A 23,770-nucleotide genomic window follows, 5' to 3' on the forward strand; every position below is an offset into this window, starting at 1 on the left:
TTGCCCCGCCCATTGCCCCGCCCCCTCGCGGCTCCCCTCCTGCAGCCTCGTGACTCCGGCTCCGGGTGGGCGGGGCTGAGTCCGCGCACTGGCGAGGGGAGCTGACCAGCGTGCTGCGAGGGAGGGCGCGGGGCCAGGGCGGCGGGGAGAAGCGTTGAGAGGGTCCCGGGAAGGCAAGACTTAAGAGAGGAAGAGAAGGAAAAAAGGGAGGCGCATGAAGGCACGGAGGGGGAAGAAAGGCGAGCGCAGAGAAGAAAAGGTCAACTGGTGTCCATTTCCATGACCTTGAATAACGAAACCTCGAAATCTGAAAAAGCACTTTGTAAAAGAGAAAGATGCTCTAGGGGCACCTGGGTGGCTCAGTGGTTGAGCATCTATCTGCCTTTGGCGCAGGGGGTGATCCCTGGGTCCTGGAATCAGAGTCCCGCATGGGGCTCCCTGCATGGAGCCTGCTTTTCCCTCTACCTGTGTCTCTGCCTCTCTCTTTCTCTCTCTCTCTCTCTCTGTGTCTCTCATCAATCAATAAAGAAAATATTTTAAAAGAGAGAGAGAGAAAAACAATGAGTAAATTTGTTCTAGTGATTAACATAGGGCACTTTGTGCCATCATTTCCTGCACTTTACTGATCCAATGAATTCATTTATGCATCTATCCAAAAAACAGGGTGAAATATGTAGGGTACTGTTAGCAGTGTGAAACAAAGTGTGACATATGTCGATACTATTTAAGAGATAGAACTCATATAAGAATGACTAGGTGGTTGTGGAGGTTGACAGGCCAGGCTTAGGTAGGGTCTGAGTGATTGAATTGATTGTGGTGCTTTTTTTAGGTGGGGAATAGAGAAGGAAGTGAAGAACTTTGCAGGTGGTGGTGGAGGAAAAGTGAAAAGCTAATTGGGGATCTGTTAAGTTTCCAGTGGAATATTCTGAATGAGATTTCTATTTGATTATATAGGTAAATGCCTCAGGAGAAGATACCTAGGCTGAATGAGATCAAAATTCGTGACTTATCACCATGTAGGTAATATAGAAATAAAATAAATAAGTCAGAGAATGGGTGTACTGTGGGGAAGTGCTAAAGACCACTTATATGGGATCACTAAGATTAGGGGATGAACAAATGTAGAGTATCCTGCAATCAAATTTGGGATGATATTAGAGTTGGAGAAAACCTAGAACACATGTCCTAGAAGCAAAAGGAAGAGAAAAGCTTTAGGACAGATTATTGTATAATGCCAAAAACCAAAGAGAAGGCAAGTCATAAAAGTATTACAAATATTCATTGTATTTGGCCATTAGAAAACCACTGTGATGTGATGGGACCATGGATGCTTAAGAGAGTAATAAACTTTTTCACATATGCGAAAATTTTAGGATTTGAACCATATGTCATGATGGTATATTACAAATTAAGTGAATATTACTTGGTTATTTAAAGTCTATTTTAAGTGAATCTCATTTTCATGCCCTTTGGTATAAATGCCCACAGCTCTTTTTGAACCATACCACTGAAGCAAGTGTTCCTTAATTTTGAGTGATATTGAGCATCATTTAGTATGTCTTAATAACTAAAGAAAAGAAAGAGAAAACAGTATGAGACATAATGTTGCTTTAATTTCTGAGAATGACAACAATTAGGTTGGCAAAAACATAAGGAAACAAGAATTTTCATATTTATTGCTAAAAGTATAATTGGTATGATATCTAGAAAAGCAATTTGGTGGTGTCAGACTCACCTATTTATCTGTATCAGTATATATGATGAATATTTTCAATTATATATGATAAACATCACATAGTATTATATATGTGATCTATATTGATATACATATACATGGATATATACACACATATTCATTGAAATATTTTAAAATTACAAAAATCTAGAAATAATCTAGATGTCCATTCCTATCGAGTCAAAGGTACTCCTTAACCTTTGAAGAATTCAGCATAGACTTAAGTGTTGAAATTAAAAAAATATATATATATATATCAAATTAAATTAGTAAGTTTTTTAAAAAGCAACTGCAAAGTAGATAAATTTGTAGACGTTTTAGGTAGTATATAAATATGTAGTATTATAAGTATATACATGTTTATATAAGCACAAATGTAGAAAAGTACATATATCTACATATAAGTATGTATGTATATATGTACATATATAAGTATATATGTAGATATATGTGAGAGAATTCTACCTCTTAATTTTTTTTATTTTATAAAATATTTTCTTTCTTTATTTAAGAGAGAGAGCATGAGAAGGGAGGAGAGGGAGAAGCAGGCTCCCCAGGAGCAGGAAGACTGATGCAGGGCCCTGAGATTATAACCTGAGCCAAAGGCAGGAGCTTAGCTGACTGAGCCATGCAGGGGCCCCTCTACTTTTTTTTTTCAGGATTTTATTTCTTTATTTGATAAATAGAAAGCACAAATGGAGGGGGTGAGGGGGAGCAAAGGGTGAGGGAGAAGCAGACTCCCTGCTGAATGGAAAGCTTAACATGGGGTTCAATCCTAGGACCCTGAGATCATGACCTGGCCTAAAGTATTTACCTCAACATTTATTTAAAATTTTTTTAATTTAAATTCAATTTCATTAACATTAACATTATATTACATAACATTAACATTCATTAATATATAATATATATATTAGTTTCAGAGGTAGAATTCATTAATTCATCAGTTGCATATAACACCCAGTGATCATTACTTCAAGTGCCCTCCTTAATACTCATCAACTATTTACTCCATTCCCCCACCCATCTACCCTCCAGAAACCCTCAGTTTGTTCCCTATAGCTAAGAGTCTCTTATGGTTTGTCTCCCTCTCTGTTTCCTTTTATTTTATTTTTCTTTCCCTTCCCCTATGTTCATCTGTTTTGTTTCTTAAATTGCACATATGAGTGAAATCATATGTACTTGTCTTTCTCTGACTGGCTTACTTTGCTTAGCATAATACCCTCTAGCTCCACCCACATTGTTGCAAATGGTAAGAGTTCATTCTTTTTGATGGCTGAGTAATATTCCATTCGATATATATATATATATATATATATATATATATATATATATATATACCCTTTCTTTATCCATTCTTCTGCGGTGAACATCTGGGTTCTTTCCATGTTTTGACTATTGTGGGTATTGCTGCTAGAAACATTGGGGTACATGTGCCCCTTCAAATCACTGTTTGTATGCCTTGGATAAATGCCTCATAGTGCAATTGCTAAGTCACAGGATAGTTCTATCTTTAACTTTTTGAGGAAACTCCACACTGTTTTCCAGAGTTTGCATTCCCACTAACAGTATAAGAGAGTTCCCCTTTCCCTGCATCCTTGCCAACATCTGTTGTTTCCTGAGTTGTTAATTTTAGCCATTCTGACCAGTGTAAGGTGATATCTCATTATGGTTTTGATTTGTATTTTCCTGAAGCTGAGTGATGTTGTGTGTTTTTTCATGTGTCTGTTGGCTATCTGGAGGTCTCCTTTGGTGAAATGTGTGTTTGTGTATTCTGCCCATTTCTTGACTGAATTTTTTGCTTGTTTTTTGGGTGTTGAGTTTGATAAGTTCTTTATAGATCTTAGATATTAGTCCTTTATCTGACAAAACATTTGTAAATATCTTCTCCCATTCTGTAGGTTGTCTTTTAGTTTTGTTGACTGTTTCCTTTGCTATGCAAAAGCTTTTTATCTTGATGCAGTCTCCATAATTCATTTTTGCTTTTGTTTCTCTTATCTCCAAAGACTTGTCTAGCAAGAAGTGCTGTGGCCAAGGTCACAGAGGTTGTTGCCTTGTTCTCCTCTAGGATTTTGATGGATTCCTGTCTCATATTTAAGTCTTCCATTCATTTCAAGTTAATCTTTGTATATGGTGTATGACAGTGGTCCAGTTTCATTCTTCTGCATGTAGCTGTCCAATTTCCTCAACATCATTTGTTGAAGAGACTTTTTTCTTTTTTTCCCATTGGATATTCTTTCCTACTTTGTCAAAGATTAGTTGGCCATAGAGTTAAGGGTCCACTTCTGGGCTCTCTATTCTGTTCCATTGATCTCTGTGTCTGTTTTTGTGCCAGTGCAATATTGTCTTGATGATTACAGCTTTGTAATATAGCTTAAGGTCTGGAATTATGATGCCCCCGGCTTTGATTTTCTTTTTTAACATACCTTTGTCTATTTGGGTTCTTTTTTGGTTCCATACAAATTTTAGGATTGTTTGTTTTAGTTCTGTAAAAAATATAACCTCAAAATCTATTTAACAAATATTCGGACAATTGACTTATATTTACATTTAACAAATATTTGAACAAATATGTCCTGGGTACTGTTCTAAGCCCTAGACATATACCAGTAAATAAACAAAGTCTCTGTCCTCATGGCACTTATAAGAGTGGGAAAGTCGGGACGCCTGGGTGGCTCAGCGGTTGAGCGTCTGCCTTTGGCTCAGGACGTGATCCCAGATCCTGGGATCGAGTCCCACATTGGGCTCTCTCTCTCTCTGTGTGTCTCTCATGAATAAATAAATAAAATCTTTAAAAGAATAAAAGAGTGGGAAAATTAGAAAACAAGCAACAGATTAATAAAGTGCCTAGTGACAAGTATGATGAAAAATAACAAAACAAGGTGAAGGATAGAAGATTTTAAGTGGTATAGTCAAGGTCTCAGCCATCTGAGACCCAAATTAAAAGAGAAAGGATGTCATGGAAGCCCAGAAGATGTGTGAACCACGTAGAGACAACAGTGAGTAGAAAGTCCTGAGGTAGAATTAAAGTGCAGCCAGAAAGAATTTAGCTAAACAGAGAGTAGTAGGAGAGAAGGCTGGGCCAGGTCAGATAAAGCCTTGGAAGATATGGATGGGGGTTTGAATTTTATTAGGGTTAGCAGAAAGTTGTTTTAAGGAATAATGTTATCCAATTAGACTTTAAAACATCTTGTTCTACTGGGTGAAGAACTGAGACAAAAGACGAGAAAGAAACTGAGAGATCAGTTAGGGTGCTATTGAAATGGTCTGGGTGATCAGGAATGATTCAAACTAGACTGATGGCTCTCCTGCAGCACTTCCACAGCACTCTGGCTTTATCTCTGTCACAGAACTCAGACCTCTAATGACAGCACTGATAAGTGTCCATTTATATTTTTCTCCTCTGCTATACCTTTCTGTAATCTCAGATACAGAGCAAGGGGATTGGCAATGGGGTTGAGAAGAGTACACTTAGGGGAAACATTATGAAAGGAAAAATAATAGAGATAAGTTTAAGATTGCTGTAAAACAGGTGTCATTATCTAGGAATAGAATCCTTATACAAAATAAACATTATGCATATGAGTATTTTTCATGGAAATGACTCATAAATTTTTATCAGATTCTCAAAGGAACCTGAAACTCTTAAAAAAAATAATTAAGCATCACTGAGTAATTGGATAAATGAGATATCCATTTATAGATTCACAGGTGTTAAATTTCTATATGATTGTGTCAGGTAGTTGGTATTACTTGGCACCATCTCCAACTTCTTGGACAATTATAATTATTTTTATTTTAAAATTCCTTAAGGTTTTATGATATAATTGACAGATAACTCAAAAATATTAGTCAATTGAAATTGAACATGAGAGTTCCTCAGTTAATTAGAGTATTAAGGGATCCCTGGGTGGCGCAGCGGTTTAGCGCCTGCCTTTGGCCCAGGGCGTGATCCTGGAGACCCGGGATGGAATCCCACATCGGGCTCCCGGTGCATGGAGCCTGCTTCTCCCTCTACCTGTGTCTCTGCCTCTCTCTCTCTCTCTGTGACTATCATAAATAAATAAAAATAAAAAAAAATTAAAAAAAAATTAGAGTATTAATATTTAGACACTTTTCCTCATGTTTTAAAAAACATTTTCTTCATATAAAAAAACAAAAGCCAAAATAAATATTTTACATATAGAAAAATAAAGATAGGAAAATCCAGAAAAATTTTAGTTTCCCTAAAAATGAAGAAATTCAAACTGAAACAACCATGAGGTTTCACTGCATCTGTTAAAGTTATCAGAACTAACCAAATGATTTTTTAAAATGTTGACAGGATTAGGGACTAAGAGGTAACCAACACTTTTCTCCTAGCTTTGTAAATTAGCCATTCCTTCTATAGAGCAACCTGGTGTGGGTTAGGGATCACAAAATTGGTCATGGTGTTTGATCCAATAATTTGTTTCAGTAATCTCAAGAATGTGATTATTAAACAAAGTTAATACAACCATGTTTATAGCTTGTTACAGTAATACTATTATTCATCATAGCAAAAATGAAATAATAACCCAAATGTCTAACAATAGTGAACTGGACAAAGAATTTGTATTTATATCTGTGTATGGCTATTAACAATTTTATTTTTTTAATTGAGATATAGTTGGCACACAACTATACATTAGTTACATTAGTTTCAGGTGTATAACATAGAGATTATGCTATTTTCACCAAAAGTGTAGCACCATCTGTCACCTTACAATACTATTGCAATACAATTGACTATGTTCCCTATGCTGTACCTTTCATCCTCATGACTTATTCTTCCCATAACTGGAAGACTGTACCTCTCACTCCCTTTCATCCATTTTGATCATACCTGTACCCCCTTCTCCTTTGGCAACCTCTGGATCTGTTTCTGCTTTGTGTGTTGCTTTGTGTGTTACTAAGTTAGACTGAAAAAAAAAACCCATATTATTTCACTTATATGTGGAATATTATTTTAGATTCCACATATAAGTGAAATAATATGGGTTTTTTTTTTCAGTCTAACTTAGTTCACTTAGCATATTACCCCTTAGGTCCATCCATAATTTCACAAATGGCAGGATCTCATTCTTTTTTATGATCGAATAATATTCTGTCTCTCTCACACACACACACATACATATCATGTCTTCTTAATTCATTTACTGATGGACACTTAGCCTGCTTCCATATCTTGGCTGTTTACATAAGGCTGCAATAAACATAGGGGTGCATATAACTTTTTGAATTAATGGTTTTATTTTGGGGGGTAAACACCCAGTAATGGAATTGCAAGATCATACACTATTTCTATTTTTAATTTTTTGAGGAACTTCCATACTGTTTTCCACAAGGCTTCAACAATTACATTCCCACCAACAGTGCACATGGAGTTTTTCTCCATATCCTCACCAACACTTGTTATTTCTTGTCTTGTTGATACTAGCTATTCGGACTGGCGTGAGGTGATACTTCATTGTGGTTTGATTTGCATTTCTCTGGTAATTAGTGATGTTAAGTATCTTTTCATGTGTCTGTTGACCATCTGGATATATTCTTTGAAAAAATATCTAGGAGATTATTTGAAAAAATACTTGGGGGGATCGGTGTTGAATTTTATAAGCTTTTGTATATTTTGGATATTAACTTGAATACATCATTTGCAAATATTTTCTCCCAATTTAGTAGGTTGTCTTTTTTGTTGTTGTTGTTGCTGGCTTCCTTTTCTGTACAAAAGCTTTTTTTTTTTTTTTTTTTTTTTTTTTTTTTTTTTTTTTTTTTGGTGTAGTCACAATAGTTTATTTTTGCTTTTGTTTCCCATTCCTCAAGAGACAAATCCATGAATATGTTGCTATGGCTAATGTCAGAGATGACTGCCTATGTTTTCTTCCAGGAGTTTAATGATTTCAAATCTCACCTTTAGGTCTTTAATCTATTTTGAGTCGATTTTTCTATATGGTGTATGAAAGTAACCCAGTTTCATTCTTTTGCATGTAGCTGTCCAGTTTTCCCAACACTATTTATTGAAGAGACTGTCTTTACCCCCACTGAATATTCCTTCTTCTGTTGTTGTAGATTAATTGACCTTATAAGTGTGGTCTTATTTCTGGGCTCTCTATTCTGTTCTATTGATCTATGTCTGTTTTTGTGCCAACACCATGCTGTTTTGATTTTATAGCTTTGTAAGATATCTCAAAATCTGGGATAGTAATACTGCCATCTTTATCTTTTCTCAGGATTGCTTTGGCTATTTGGGTCTTTGTGGTTCCCTATAAATTTTAATATTATTTGTTCTAGTTCTCTGAAAAGTGCTATTGGTATTTTAATAGAGATTGCATTGAATCTGTAGATTGCTTTGAGTAGTATGGAAAGTTTAACAATATTAATTCTTCCAATCTGTGAGCATGGGATATCATTTCATTTATTTGTGTTATTTTCAATTTCTTTCATCAATGTCTTACAGTTTTTAGAGTATAGGTCTTTGACCCTGTGATTAAGTTTATTCCTGGCTGCAGTTGTAAGTAGAATTGTTTTCTTAATTTCTTTTTCTGCTACTTCATTATTAGTGTATAGAAATGCAACATATTTCTGTACATTAATTCTGTGTGCTTTAGTTTTAGTAAGTTCATTTATTACTTCTAATAGATTTTTGGTAGAAGGATTCTATATTTAATGGATACTGGTATACATATATAGCTAGTAGATTTTAAGTATATTGAACTATTTGTACAAAATAATAGTGAATAAAAAGAGCTAGACACAAATATAGACCAATTGCAATAGCATAAAACACTTTTGTACCCCGATAAAAATCAGGAGACATTGTGTAGTGAAATAAATAATTGATAATTGCAGTTTTTTAGGGGGTATCTTTTTTTCCCCTTTTAAGTGGACATTAACTATCCAAACTCACATTTACTCACACAGGGAGTGTAACCTCAGGAATGGTTTAGAGGCTCTGGAGCCAGACAGATTTAATTTAAGTCCTGATTTTATTAGTTCTATGATCGTGGACAAAAATTTGTTTATTTATTCTTTCCAAGTCTCATTTGTAAACTGAGAAACATGAGACTACCTTCCTCATAAACTTGTAAGCCTTAAGAGATAGTAATGCCTTAAAAGAGATTGATTTGACAAACAACAAAAGCTAAATATATATCAGCTGGCATTATTATTATATACTTTGATTGATCAAACATTTACATATTAATTGCTATGTGTCAGGTTCTTTTCTAAGAGTTTTTATAAATGGCATGTCTCCCTAACCAGTTTGTATTAAGCAGACATTGTATGTTGTAATTTTCCAGTGTCTTATATCTATAGTACCTAGCAAGGCAAATTGCACATAGCATTTCATAAATGTCTATTAGATGAACCAAAAGTGTCACTCCTTTTCTAAGGATGAGCAGCTTTTCACCAATCTCATACTTCCACGTGGAAGGATTTTTTTTCTCCCCTAAGGTATATTCATCCTGTATGCTGGTTATTGTTCCTTTATTATTTGTTGAAATCGTGCCCTTACTTTATCCCCAAGGAATGCAAGACCAGCCGGCCCCAGCATTAGGGAATGTGGTCAAAACATGAGATTCAGAGTCACCAGCTACAGTCTCAGTATGGACTATCTTCTAATGCACAGTGTGACTCAATCCCTTCTGTCTCTGAGCATCCATATGTCAGTTGGGAAGATTTTATGTGATAGTTCTCTACGATTTAAAAGAAGGTTTCTAGAAATCAATATCTCAAAAAAGAAATGCAAAAGCTTATTCTTTTATCACAAATGATTTTGGGGGAAGAAAATCAGAGAAGGGAAGTGAAAGAAAAGCTCATGCCAGTGATCTAATTTTCCCCATATGCAGTGTTTCTCTCTTGACTTGCTGGAAATTTTTGATCAAGGAAAGCATTATGAAGACAAACCAAAAAAAAAAAAAAAAAAAAAAGACAAACCACAGCAGTTTAAATAAACAGAGCTGTACATTTCCCTGTAACATGGCAAAAACCAGTATAAAATCATCAATATAAAATTTTTGGCAGCAGCTGGGAAAGGAAGTTAATTAATTCCTGCATGTATGTATGGGTGTGTATGTGTGTGTGTGTGTGTGTGCATTTTCTCTTTGTTGTTGATGTGTTGGTTATTTTGTGTTTCTGACTATCAGACAGAAAAGTGAGCTTTATAGGCTGAAAATTGTATTGACCTCCTGAAAATAGATCTCTAATTTTATTCTATATTGTTTTCATTGTCACTAGGGTCGTTGATGTGTTTGGAAAGAGAGAGAACAATAGAGGGCCCCCTATAATCAGTACAATGGCTACTGAACAAATGGTACAAATGTTTAAACATGTAAATCCAAGAAAAAGAAATGAAATTCTTTTACCAGGTAGTGGCTGTATCATGCCTCGTAGTGTGAAGTGGGAAAAAGTTTGAAACTCTCGATGCCCTTTGTCAAAGCCTTTCTTTAAAAAAAAAAAAAAAAAAAAAAGCCTTTCTTTTTCTGCCCTTTGTCAAAGCCTTTCTCATCCTAAATGTTCCAAACAAAAAGAAATCAGTTGGATAAATGCTGATGTGTCTATGTGTGGGAGTACTATTCAAACATTAAGACAAAGAGAAATATTTTAACCATAGGAAATTTTTCACAATACAGTATTAAGTTGAAATTCTATATGAAATGGCATACACAGTATAATCTCTATTATCTACACATACCCTCAGAGGAAATATTGGAAAGGAATATGAACACGTATTATCAGTGGTAGTCTCTGAGTTATGGGAGGTTTTGTATTCCGTCAATATTTTTTTTTGCATGAGCCTTCATTACATTTTTAATCAGCAATAAAATTAAGAATGTTAAGATGCTTCTGGTTAAAATGGTAGAGTTTTTATTTTAACAGGCAGAGGGAGGTAAAATAAGTATACAATCAGGCAAGTGGAAAGTTCTGTATTACAGAGACCTGGAAGTAATCTGGGTTAAAGTAGTGACATGACACAGAATCAGCATTTGATGAGAACTCACTGTTTTACCTCTAAGATTAGTTCATGATTATTTGGCTTAGAATAGACCTTAGGAATCAACTAGACTTTACTCTCCATGTTTTAGGTGAAGAAACTGAAGTTCAGGGAAGTACAGTGATTTTCCCAAATTCCAGAAGCAAGATAGTAGCAGGGCTAAGAAGACATTCTAACCTTCCTAAACTTTAGAATCTTTTTTTGTCCATAGCTTCCATAGCTGCTCAGTTCTAGCTCTGTCACCTATGTATACATTTCTTTAAGTCTGGGAAATTACCTCTGATGAAGGGTAATTGTAGATGGTCTATTCTATCCCTATTTAGGGGTCCTTTGAAAGACTAAATTATTCCTCAGAGAGGCGGGGATTATAATTCTCTAAAATAAGAATCCAAGGCCCAGGCCCTGAATTAATGTCTGCCTGAAGCTCCTACTTTGACTGCAAAGATGACTTGGGGACAAGCTAGACTTAGAACATCTGGGATTCTCAGGAAAAATTCTAAGGATTTATTCTGATCTGGACCATCCCTATTTTCCCACTGGTTGTCATGGCAACATACCTGTACTATCTCAATGTCTGAATATGACCATCCTAAATGGGAAGGCCTTATGTCCTGATTTACTTACAATGTACTCATTAAAGAGGTGCAGTTAAAGCCTGAATAAAATTTTCTATCAACAAATGCATATTGAGTGAGTACCAATAATGAACTCAACATGGTGCTAGGCACTGGAAAGCCTTGGGAGAATTAGAGGACATATTTCTGTTCCTAAGTGGTAAGCAGACTGGACTCCATTGAATCGAGCCTTGTGCTTTCAGGCAGACAGTTTCTTTGGACCAGTGTCGCATTAAAGTAAAGATGACGTATCTAAAATCTTATTTCTAAGAAGCTTAAGTTTAAATGGTGGAGACAAGATTAACACATCTGATTTGACAAAAGAATGTGCAAAACAGCATAAAATGACACACTGATTGTCTAACTGGTAAGGGAAAAGTCACCTAAGATTTACTTAGGTTACATTGGTCTTCATGGAAAGGCAGATCTTTCCAGTTAGAATTTGGAGAGCATTTGGATTAGAGGAACATTAATTCAGTGTCTGATGACAGTCTTGAGCAAGGCATGTAAATTATCATGGTAAACAAGAACTGCAGTGAAGCAGTTCATGGTGGATGGTCCATTAAGAAGAGGAATTTATTTTAGGGAACTTAATTGTTTGTAAATTCTACTCCAAAATAGAGTTCAGTTGGAGCAGGGTCAATGTTTTACTGTTTTTCTGATAAATAAGTTCACAGACTCTAGTGTTATATGACTACTATGTGCTAGGCAGTCTCACAGGTACTCCTTGTTAATCTACTCATTGAATCTCCACATCAATTCTATAAGTTTGTAAACTGAGGCACAAAGAAATCAAGTAGTTTATCCAAGGTTTCATACCTGGTGAATAGCAGAAGTAGGCCCCAAACTCTGCTAATTCAGGTGCTTCTTTTCTGTTTCCTGGTATTTATAGAAAGATATTTATAGAAAACATGGCCCTTGTTTTTAAGAGACAATACCATCCATGAATATTTCTACAGACTCTGATTCAGTGCAGTCGTGCATGAGATGGTAGATTTTCCATCCCTGCTCTAGAATTATGGCTAGTAAGGAGCTATTGCTGAGGCTAAGATCCCAAGAGCCAGTGATAGATGTCAAAACTCTCAACTCTGCTTGTGGAATTCTGCTCATACAGTCAAAGTGAGTGAGATTGGGAGCTGAATTCCATATGGAAGGTGGAATTTGCTTATTTCCATTCTTAAGCAGTGAGGTTCTGAAAAGTGCAAGTCTCCTTCAAGGCATCTAATACTTTGCCAGTCTTAAGTGATACTCAAAAAGGCAAGAAAGTTCATCATCATCGTCATCATCATAAGAACAATAACAACAAATAGTTATCAGTTACTTCTACTGAGCAAGATGCCAGGTGCCACATGGAATGCAAAGATGAAGAAGATAAAACCTTGCCCTTAAGTAGTATACAGTCTAGAAGCAGATAACTGCAATCAAAGAAAAATGCCATAAGTGTTATAAAATATCATATCTCTGCTTTTGGCTTTTGGCCAGTCTTGTTCTTAACCAACTCCTGCATAACTCCAAGGTGGGCACTAAAGAAAGGAGATGAAAACACTGACTGGTAAAGGTAGCTGGGGCTGCATTTCCTAAGCATGGTGGGCATGAATCTAGGCAGAGAGGATGCACCCTGATAATCAAGGGGGAAAACAGCAGGCTGAGACTTGATAGAAGGGAGGATTTTTGAAAATGACATACTAAAAGGCAATAAGAAACTAGAAAAGGAGAGACTTTACCAGGTTAATTAAGGTAAAAGTATGTAAAAAGTACAAGATAGGCAGGCCTGTGGGTATGAGGCTTAGGTCTATACTGAGGAAACAAAGGAAATAACCGAGATATCGAGATATCGGTGAAAAGCCACAGCTAGAAAAGCCCCTTAAGGGCAAATTCTACAAAGGCACTCTAGTATTGTCAAGGGACAGCTAGCTGCAGGCTCCCCTGGTAGGCCTGGCTAAAGGCAAGGCAATTTGAAGGGACCTGGCTCTAGGGATAAGGAAGCTAGTTTCACAGGGGGCAGATTTTATATCTTCTTTGGTTTTAAACATTTCTGAGTTTGCTATCTACATAGGCAGGGCTATGTCCTCAAGAGCACTGGGGATCAAGAGACGTCGGTTGGGAATGGGGCAGTGCTGAATTTTCCTAATCTCAAGTCTACTTATTCGTTGATTATCCAGTTTGCCACCAGGGTCCCTACAATACAATTATTCAATGAAGTTCCAGCTTATTTTGAGTTTGGTTTTAAACCACCTCATTTTCCTTCATCTGAAATGAGCTCTTTTACTAGGCACAGCAATTTACTAGGCGCAGCAATTCCCTGCCTTTTGGGACACAAATCCGCCCGTATAGGGTCTACAATGTCATGTAAGTCATAGCCATAAAGTAACATCTTCCTGGCCTTCTTTTCAGAAGCCTGTGACAGGGAACCAAACCCCTCTAGTCTGAGGCTGGAACACTGACATACACTTGATATAAGAGGAAGTCTGAACTGATTGTTCAATATTCAACAGTGAGGAAAACAGGAAACAATGAGAAACAAAAGCACCCTCTAGGTTTGAGCTACAGGACCATCTGCTCTGGCAGGCCATGTCAGTCATAAGCAAAGGTAGGTATAATTAGGTTATACATGTTATTTGATCTGGAGAAAAAACTGTCTGATGATGCTGTGTGCCAGCCACTTTAACTGGAGTGATAACAGAACCACTATCAAAGAGCCTTAAACTTCCATTTCAGTCCCAAATTGCTCTCAACAGGCTGCTCTGGCTAGAAATCATTAGTCCATATCAGGGACTCAGAGTTCTCTAGTCCAAAAACATATAGACTGAGCTATTATTTTTTTACTGGCAATTTTTTATCTTTACATTTTCCACATAACTTAGATAATAAATAAAGAATCTCCCATAATTTGCCATTTAGCATAACCACTAATAGAAGTGTATTTATCCTATTTGAGTGGAGTTTTTATAGGTATATAATTATAGTATACATAAAGTTTTGAACCTTTTTTAGTTGTGGTCAAATATACATAAAGTTTATTATCTTAAAATTTTTTAGGCATACAGTTCAGTGGTATTAAGTATATTTACATTGTTGTGCAACCACCTCCAGTTTTTCATCTTGCAAAATTGCAACTCTATTAGTTTAGTCTATGAATTAAATAAGAATTCCTCATTTCCTCTTCTCCCCCAGACCCTGGAAACCACCATTCTACTTTCTGTTTCTATGAATGTCACTACTCTAGATACCTTCTATGAGTGGAATTATACAGTATTTGTCTTTTTGTGACTGGCTTATTTTACTTAGCATAATGACCTCAAGATTCATCCTCAAGATGAGCATGTGTCAGAATTGCCTTCCTTCCTTTTTTTTTTTTTTTTTTTTTTTTAAGATTCATTTATTTATTTGAGAGAGAAAGAGCATGGGGGGCGGGGTAGAGGAAGAGGGAGGGGAAAATCTCAAGTAGATTCAGAGCTGAGGGTGGAGTCTGACTCTGGGGATAAGTCTCCCAACCTACAGGAAATCTTCACCGGAGATGAAACCAAGACAGGGTTGCTCAACCAGCTAGGCCACTAAGTGCCCCAGAATTGCCTTCCTTTTTAAGGAAGCACTGTATCGATATATCCCACTTTTGATAGCCCATTATATGGATATACTACTTTTTGTTTACCTATTTATACATCAATGAATATTTGGGGCTACCTCTACCTTTTGACAATTGTGCATAATTCTGCCATGAATATATATAAAGTGTTATGTCCTACCTTTCACTTTCCATTATAATATCTATGTATATGCATAAATTTTTCTAGGTAGTCTTCATAATAATCTTTTCTTCTCTGTTTTAACAGCAACTAAAGTTCTTCAAGCCCACATACTTATGCGATTTTTTATAGTTGGATATTTGATGTTTGATATTTTTAATTTTTCCCTAAATGCTAAGATAAGAATTTTGTACCTATAATATTCCCTGCATATTTTAGCTTATTTTCTTAGAATAGATTCCTAAGAAGTGAAATTGCTGGGTCAAAAGTTATGAACATTTTATGACTTAAAAGACAAAAGATAGAAACCCAAATTGGTTGATAAAAGAATTGTATCTGTTTGTATAGCTACTATTAGCATGAATAGTACATTAATTTGCATTTCATTGTATATACATCAGCTTTATTTTTTTTACATTAAGAAATTTAAAAAGAGGATGAAAAATTGATAAATGAATTCAGTAAGGTTGCACGATACAAAATCAATGTACAGGGGACCTGGGTGGCTCAGTGGCTGAGCATCTGCCTTCAGCTCAGGTTGTGATCCCAGGATCCTGGGATTGGTTCTGTATCAGGCTCCCCGGAGGGAGCCTACTTATCCCTCTGCCTGTGTCTCTGCCTCTCTCTGTGGGCCTCTCATGAATAAATAAATAAAATCTTTAAAAAAAACAATTAAAAAAAACAAAATCAATGTACAGAAATTCATTGCATTTCTACATGCTAATAATGAAGCAGCAGAAGGAGAAATTAAGAAAATAGTTCCATTTACCTACATTGCACCAAAAATAATAATATGTCTAGGAATAATCTCAACCAAAGAAGTGAAAGACCTGTATTTTGAAAACTGTAAAACACTGATGGAAGAAATTGAAGACAGCACAAAGAAACAGAAATCCCCAGTTGAGGATTGGAAAAACAAATATTCTTAAAATGTCTATACTACACTAAGCAATCTGCACATTTAATGCAATCCCTATCAAAATACCAACAGCATTTTTCACGGAGCTAGAACAAATAATCCTAAAATTTGTATGAAAAAAGACCCCAAATAGCCAAAGTAAACTTGAAACAGAAAAAAAAAAAACTGGAAGTATCACAATTCCAGACTTCAAGTTATATTACAAACCTGTAGTAATCAAAAGAGTGTGGTACTGGCACAAAAGTAGATGCATAGATCTATAGGACAAAAGAGTGTCTATAAATAAGTCCACAATTATATGGTCAATTAATCTCTGACAAAGGAGGCAAGAACTATGCTATGGGAAAAAGACAGTCTCTTCAACAAATGGTGGTGGGAAAACTGGAGAGCTATGTGCAAAAGAATGAAACTGGACCATTTTCTTATACCATACACAAAAATACACTCAAAATGGGTTAAGTGGGGGATCCCTGGGTGGCTCAGCGGTTTGGGGCCTGCCTTCCGCCCAGGGTGTGACCCTGGAGTTCTGGGATGGAGTCCCACATCGGGCTCCCTGCATGGAGCCTGCTTCTCCTCTGTCTGTGTCTGTGCCTCTCTCTCTCTCTCTGTGTCTCTCATGAATAAATAAATTTTAAAAAATGGGTTAAGGACCTAAATGTGAGACCTGAAATCATAAAAATCCTAGAAGAGAGCCCAGACAGTAAATTTTCAGACATTGTTCATAGTAACATCCTTCTAGATATATCTCTTGAGGCAAGGGAAACAAAAGCAAAATACACTATTAGGATTACATCAAAATAAAAAAGCTTCTGCCAAGTAAAATAAAACAATCAACAAGACTAAAAGTTAACAGCCTGAATGAGAGAAGATATTTGCAAATGGCATATCTAATAAAGGGTTAGTATTCAAAATATAGAAAGAACTTATAAAAAAAAACAAATAATTCAATTAAAAAATGGACAGAAGACATGAACAGACATTTTTTTCCAAAAAAGACAGCCAGATGGCCAACAGACACATGAAAAGATGCTCAACATCACTGACTATCAGGGGAATGCAAATCAAAACCACAAAGATATCACCTCATACCTGTCAGCATGGGTAAAAAAACCCTCAAGAAAGTGTTGGTGTAGAGAAAAATGAACCTTCATGCACTGTTGATGGGAATACAAAGTGTTGCACCCACTGTGGAAAACAGTATGGAGTTTCCTAAAAAAGTAAAAATAGACCTACTCTGCTATTCAGTAATTGCACTGCTGGGTATTTTCCCAAAGAATATGAAAACACTAATTCAAAAACACTAATTCACCAACGAGGAGAACCACAAGTGGGCTTGTGACACAACGGGCAAAGCCAAGAGGAGCAACCCAGCATCTTTGGGTGGGGGCGCATTGCAGGCATCAGAAGGGGGTGAGAAGTGGCTGCTGCAGAAGTCCAAGGTGGAGCAGAGTGGCCCAGCCTCTTTTGGTCTTTATGACAAGAGGAGACATGGACACTGGAATCCTATATATATGGACCCCTATATATAGGGATATATATATATATCCCTATGTTTATTGCAGCATTATTTACAATAGCCAAACCATGGAAGTGGTTTAGCCCAAGTGTTCATCGACAGATGAATAGACAAAGAAAAGATGGTATATATATATATATATATATATATATATATATATATATATATGCAATGAAATTGAATATTATTCAGCCATAATAAATGAAATCTTGCCATCTGCAACAACATGAATGGATCTAGAGAGTAAAATGCTAAGAGAAATAAGCCAGCCAGGGAAAGACAAATGCCATATGATTTTACTCATATGTGGAATTTAAGAAGTAAAACAAATGCACAAAGGGAGGAAAAAAGAGACAAACAAACAAAAAAAAATAGACTCTTAACTATAGAGAACAAACTGATGGCTACCAAAGGGTAGGTGAGTAAGGGAATGGTTGAAATAGGTGAAGGGGATTAAGAGTACACTTATCTCGATCAACACTAAGTACTATATGGAACTGTTGAATCACTATATTGTACACTTGAAACTAATGTAACACTATATGTTATCTACACTGGAATTAATATTTAAAAAATTAAACAAGAGGAAGATAAAAGCTCATTCCTATTTAATAGACAACACTCTGAATATTAACAGTGATGAGCATTTGTGAGAACAGCCCAGACTTGGCTAGCCTGTGAGTACTAATATAAATACAAATATATACATGTATTAGAAACATACCTTACATAATAGATGCTCAAAAATGATAACTATTATTATTATTATTGCTGTTGTTTCTATTAGTGCACAAAGTATGATGATTTTTAACCTGTACCTGCTTTCTCAGGCCCTCAGCTTTCATAAGCCATGGCTTTCCAGTTACGTGGGGCATCCCCAGTTTTTTGGGAAAAAAACTCAGAACAGTTTTTTCTTCACTGTGGAGGTGCTCCAACCAAGCCCTCTGCTGCTGGTGTTCACTATTAGTCATAGCTTTGCTTTGCTGGTAGCTTTCCTAAGCCCTCAGTGTACCAGAATTGCACTTAGGGTAGACATCATGGTTGCAGAAGTGTCCCCTGGGTTTCATGTAGGACACTACCTTATGCCTGGAGTCTTGTAAATGTCTAATAAAGACATTTAATAAATATGTCTCCTCCATTTTTTGGCCCCAACCCTCTCTCTTCATAAAGACTCAGGCCACGGCATGTGTGAGGGGGTAGTATGCTATGCTCCCTATAGTAGGCAGAACAATGCCCCCAGAGATGTCTACATTCAAATCCTGGAACCTGTGAATGTGTTGCCTTATGTGGTAAAGAGCCTTTGTTGGATGTGACTAAGTTCAGGATATTTAGATGGAGATGATTTTGGATTATCTGGATGGGCTCAATGCAATTACTTGAGTTCTTGTAAGTGAAGGAAATAGACCGGAAGCTAAGAATGAGGGAGCTAGAGAATATGTGTTAAATGAGTTAGCGCCTTGCTGCTGACTCGAAGGTGGAAGGGAGCTGCAAGCCAAGAAATACAGGTCTCTTCTAGAAGCTAAAAAAAAAAAAAAGGCAAGGAAACAGATTCTCTCCTAGAGCCTCTAGAAGAATTGCAGTTCTGCCAACACCTTGATTTTTTGCCAATACAACCTATTTTGGATTCTGACCTCCAGATCTCTAAGATAATAAATTTGTATTATTTTAAGCCATTAAATTTGTTACACAGAAATAAGAAACTCATATGCTCCCTTAATTTCCTTGCCTCTTCCCCTTATTTCTCTTTCCAGGTTTCTTTTAAAACTCCTTTTTTGGCCAAAAGTAAAAGTCTCCAAGTTGTTCAAAACAATTAGGAGGGGCCATAAGTTGGAAACCTCTACTGCTGCTCTTGATCTTTGGTGAATTGTTTATGTCCTTTGCCCCACTAATGATTCTTAATCTCAGAAAAATAAAGAACTGTAGTGGTACTCCAAGAACCTAACGATGAGCCACACTCTCTCCTGTAGCCATTAATTCAGTCATTCATACAAGATGTATTTACTGGAGGCTACTATGTTCCAGGCAATCAGCTAGCATTGAGATGCAAAGATGCAGCACAATCTATGCCTTACAGAGGACATAGAGCTTGGATTTTTATGATTTGAGAACAACATGCATAGATTTATTTTTGATTTTGTTTTTTCTTGCTTTTGGTCTGGTGGATGTTTTAAGATTTGTTTCTTCTGGGAAAGCAACTGGAGTACATTGGAGTCCCTTCGACTAAATAGCAAGGGACAGGAACTGTACTCTGGCTTCATTCTCTCTTCCAATTTATATTCAGACCTATGCAAGAGTTAATGAATTCAATGATAGATAAGCACAGATGAAAAACAGCCCAGCCCAGTCCATCTTTGGTTGAATAATTTCCCCCTCTCTTTATCCTCTCCAGTCCTGCTTTCCTGCCTCTGACGCAGGGAACTAAGGCTCTGAATGAAACCTGTTGGAAGTTCCAATTAAATCATTGTGGACAAAGGGCACACATGACATCCTCAGATAACAGGTGGCAATAAATCCATCAGCACAACCACTCAGAGAACAGAGTCCCTGCTATACCGCTAACAGCTGCCAATATCTGAGTACCTCACACAAGATGGGCTCTAAGGTAAGATGTTTCTTTCCCTGGACACATTTAATCCTTCCTTATAATTTGTGTCTCTTAACAGAGAATTTTGACTCTACGGTAAAGTTTGGTTGGCAAATTCTTGGTTTGGTTTTGTTTCATTTGGTTGTGGTTTTTGATCTGTCTTTATCGTACTTACCCATTTTACATCTTCTAGTTGTCTATTGCCTTTTTTTTTCATCTCTTATTTTCTTCCTTATGTATCCTAGGTAAATTTGCATTTAGAAACACCTTATTTATATAGAGAATTAAAAGATCTTAAATCACTGCATGCATTTTTCTGGTTAAAAGTTAAAACTCTGGGATTTTGGTTCGGTGGGGACCACTTGGTCACTTACAACTGTAGTGTGGATGATGTTTCTCTCCTAGCTCTGGTCTTAGAATAGAACAGAGTAACTCAGGGCTTAGGACACTCCCAACAAGGCTCACTATTGAACTCCAGTGATAATCATTTAAAATTATTTACTACTTGTATTAAAATAGTTAATTAAAGAATATTTAGAAATTACAGAAAAGCAAAAAGAAAATAATTTAAGTCAGTGATTATAATAGCTGATACTTGAGTGTATATTTTTTTAGCCTTTTAAAGTATACACATAATTTTTTTATGTGATTGAGGTCAAGCTGCAAAAACAGTTTAATACCCTTTTTTACCTTAATATTTTATTGGGTATTTCTAAGACATTGAAATTATTTTTAAAAATTGATTTTAAGAGCTGTTTATATTCCACCACTAAAATGTTTGCTTTTTTTCACTAATATAAATAATTCAGCAATTCATAATTTTAAACATAAATCTTTGGCCATATTTCTGAACTTTTCCTTAAGATATGTTCTTAGAAGTAGAGTTATTGAATCAAAGGTTACATAAATTTTAGAACCTAGGCATTTCATGACAGTAATATATTTTAAAATATATATGATTAGTATTGTTGATACCACAACAGAAGCCAAAACAGAAATAGTCTTCCCTGAAACTATTACCTGAAGGTTTTTTTTTAAAAGACCTTATGTATTTATTCATGAGAGACACAAGAAAGGCAGAGACACAGACAGGAGAAGCAGGCTCCTCACGGGGAACCTGATGTGCAGGGGCTTGACCCCTGGACCCGGGATCATGCCCTGAGCCGAAGGCAAACACTCAACCGCTGAGCCACCCAGGCATCCCCATTACCTGAAGTTTAACAGAATACTGTGACTTAATGACATGAAATCCTAAGTAGAGAACTAATTACGATAGTATTTCATTTACACACAGTAACACACCTTCCTGAGCAGGGATTTATGGTTCAGACAACAGAGAAGTGTTTTAAGTACCACGGAACAAGAGAAGGTGGTGGAACATAATCCTGCAAGTTAAAAAGCTTGGAGTCTCATTCCAGTCTGATACTAATTGTATGAAACAGCTCTTCTAGCATTCTGAGTCTCAGATTTCTCATCTGTGAACTGACAGTGTTGGTCTAGCCCAAAGTTTCTCTGTGGGCAGCACAAGTAACACTTGTGGCACATGACATGTTTGGGGGTGATACAGACCATATAGGCTATAATTTTGGGTTGGTGCATGCACACAAACCATAATTTGTTTGGTATGGCACATTTATTTTTTAAAACAACAGTATTTTGGTTTTTAAAAAGAATGGATTTAGAGGAAAGGTTGAACAAGTAATAATAATACAAGTAGGCCTCAGATATCTACAAAAACCATTGAAATGATAGGCATTTGAGACACAGAGCTAGGTGAACAGGGCTAGAATCTGCTTAGAATTCCAGATACAAAAAGCTGGTAAGCAGTGCTTTCTTAGAAGGCAATCTGAGAACCAGGTGGAATTATTGAGATGTATAAGAAGTGAGCAGAGACACAGGCATAGAAATGGTTCAACACCATCCTAGTATTTGCAACTACTTGTACCTTTCACTTTAATAGTGAGTTTCTTTTGTCCCAGCAGGATTTCTCCTTTCTTCTATAAAGGCTGCAGAAGACCTATAGCTGTAACAGGACCTTTCATAAGAAACTGGAGAAGACGCCCCCACCCCAGCTGTCACCATGCTCAGGAGGTTTTTGGACACTCCTCAGCACTTGCTAAAGGAGGGGAGAAAGTCACGGAAGCTGGTACTGGTGGTGGTGTTTGTTGCTCTGCTCCTGGACAACATGCTGCTAACTGTAGTGGGTATGTTTGAGTGTCTTTGTATCAATTCATAATTAATAAATTATAATTAATTTGGGTTAATTTGCTCTGGGCCCCAGCAGGCAACAAACACTTTGCTAAAACTCAGCAGTAAGTGGACTTGAGAATTTCTGTTTTTATGCTTAGAAAACTCAAAATAGAAAATGAGGTTCAGAAATGTTATGTGACTTGCCTTAGGTGCCAAGTTGGGGTTCAAGTCCTGTCCAACTGACCCCAGGGCTGGAGCTTCTTGCACTATACTTTCTTGCTTCTACCATTTTCATGCTGTCATCTCTGTATTAGAGCTGAAACAGTAAGACAGAGCCTACCTTCTTTGCCCTCGGCTGTGGAAGTAAACATCTGATGACTTGAAATTTCCCCTATTCTGTATGTGTGTCTAAGAAAAATTATGAAAACTCTGTGAGTATTGATTTGTGATTACAACTAAATGTTAGCAAGTAGCTGATTGGCCAATACAGAATTTTGGAGAATGAGGATCAATTGTATACAGGTTGGAATTTGGGCAATCTTTTGTGTTTTTTTTTTATTTAAATTCAACTTACTAATATATTGGCACAGTCTTTTAATAGACTTCAAATCATGTCACTTAGACACTTTCCTTGAGCATGAATATAAAGCTCAAAGTAATCCCCCTGAACCAATTAGTGTTAAAAAGTATCCTTAGTTCTTATCACTTGTTCTTCTTGATTTTCAGTGCCCATCGTACCCAACTTCCTATATGCCACAGAGTTCAAAGAAATCAATGCTCCTCTGTACCTTGGCCCCACCACAATTTCTCAGCATGTCCTTACTTCTGCCTTTTCCACCATCTTCTCCTTCTTTGATAACAACACCATGACTGTTGAAGAAAGTGCACCCAGTGGCACAACATGGACAGATGACAATTCTGGCACCATCCCCCCTCCAGTCACTGCAGCCATCCCAGTACAACAAAACAACTGCTTCCAAGGCACAAAGTTCTTGGAGGAAGAGAACGTACGGGTTGGTGTTCTGTTTGCTTCAAAGGCTCTGATGCAACTTCTGGTCAACCCGTTTGTGGGACCTCTCACCAACAGGTATTTCAATGGGTGCAATGTTCTATATGATACTGGCTCAGGAATAAGAGAATGATGGGCTAAGGTATCATAAAAGTAGTTATAAGGGAAAACTCATTGTCTCCAGGGAAATCAGCTGTTTGGAAAGCTGGTTGCCCAAAAGATAACATGATATTGATGAAATGCCATGGGCTTCAAATTTTCTTAGTAGTATAATGACTATTGAGGATCCCCCACCCCACCAAAAAAAAAAAAAAAAACCAAACAAACAAACCAGTGATCAGAAGTACACTGCTGATGTTATTTCAGTACTCTGGAACATGGCTTGAAGGCAGGACTACTGCAATCTAGAGCAATGGCTTATTAGCAGTGTTTGAGATTATCCTG

At 36.6% G+C, this 23,770-nt stretch overlaps 1 protein-coding gene across 7 annotated transcripts in view; it reads left to right on the plus strand.

Moving 5' to 3' along the window:
• The first annotated feature begins 116 nt into the window (after positions 1 to 116).
• The window catches only part of SLC18A1 (solute carrier family 18 member A1), a 45,149-nt gene continuing 21,495 nt past the window's right edge, over positions 117 to 23,770 (plus strand). Inside the window, exons 1-6 of one of the 7 annotated variants that reach the window (XM_038573922.1) lie at positions 117 to 259; positions 955 to 1,016; positions 13,757 to 13,952; positions 19,933 to 20,145; positions 22,110 to 22,331; positions 23,044 to 23,404. In XM_038573922.1, the coding sequence (XP_038429850.1) occupies positions 22,208 to 22,331; positions 23,044 to 23,404 (485 nt within the window). In that variant the 5' untranslated portion in view covers positions 117 to 259; positions 955 to 1,016; positions 13,757 to 13,952; positions 19,933 to 20,145; positions 22,110 to 22,207. Of the gene's footprint in view, positions 260 to 954; positions 1,017 to 11,298; positions 11,439 to 12,546; positions 12,879 to 13,756; positions 13,953 to 19,932; positions 20,146 to 22,109; positions 22,332 to 23,043; positions 23,405 to 23,770 lie in introns of those variants that run through there. The other 6 variants (XM_038573918.1, XM_038573921.1, XM_038573917.1 and 3 more) reach the window with 6 other exon arrangements.

This window comes from Canis lupus, chromosome 25 (genome assembly GCF_011100685.1).
Source record: "Canis lupus familiaris isolate Mischka breed German Shepherd chromosome 25, alternate assembly UU_Cfam_GSD_1.0, whole genome shotgun sequence".
Taxonomy (NCBI): Eukaryota; Metazoa; Chordata; class Mammalia; order Carnivora; family Canidae; genus Canis; species Canis lupus.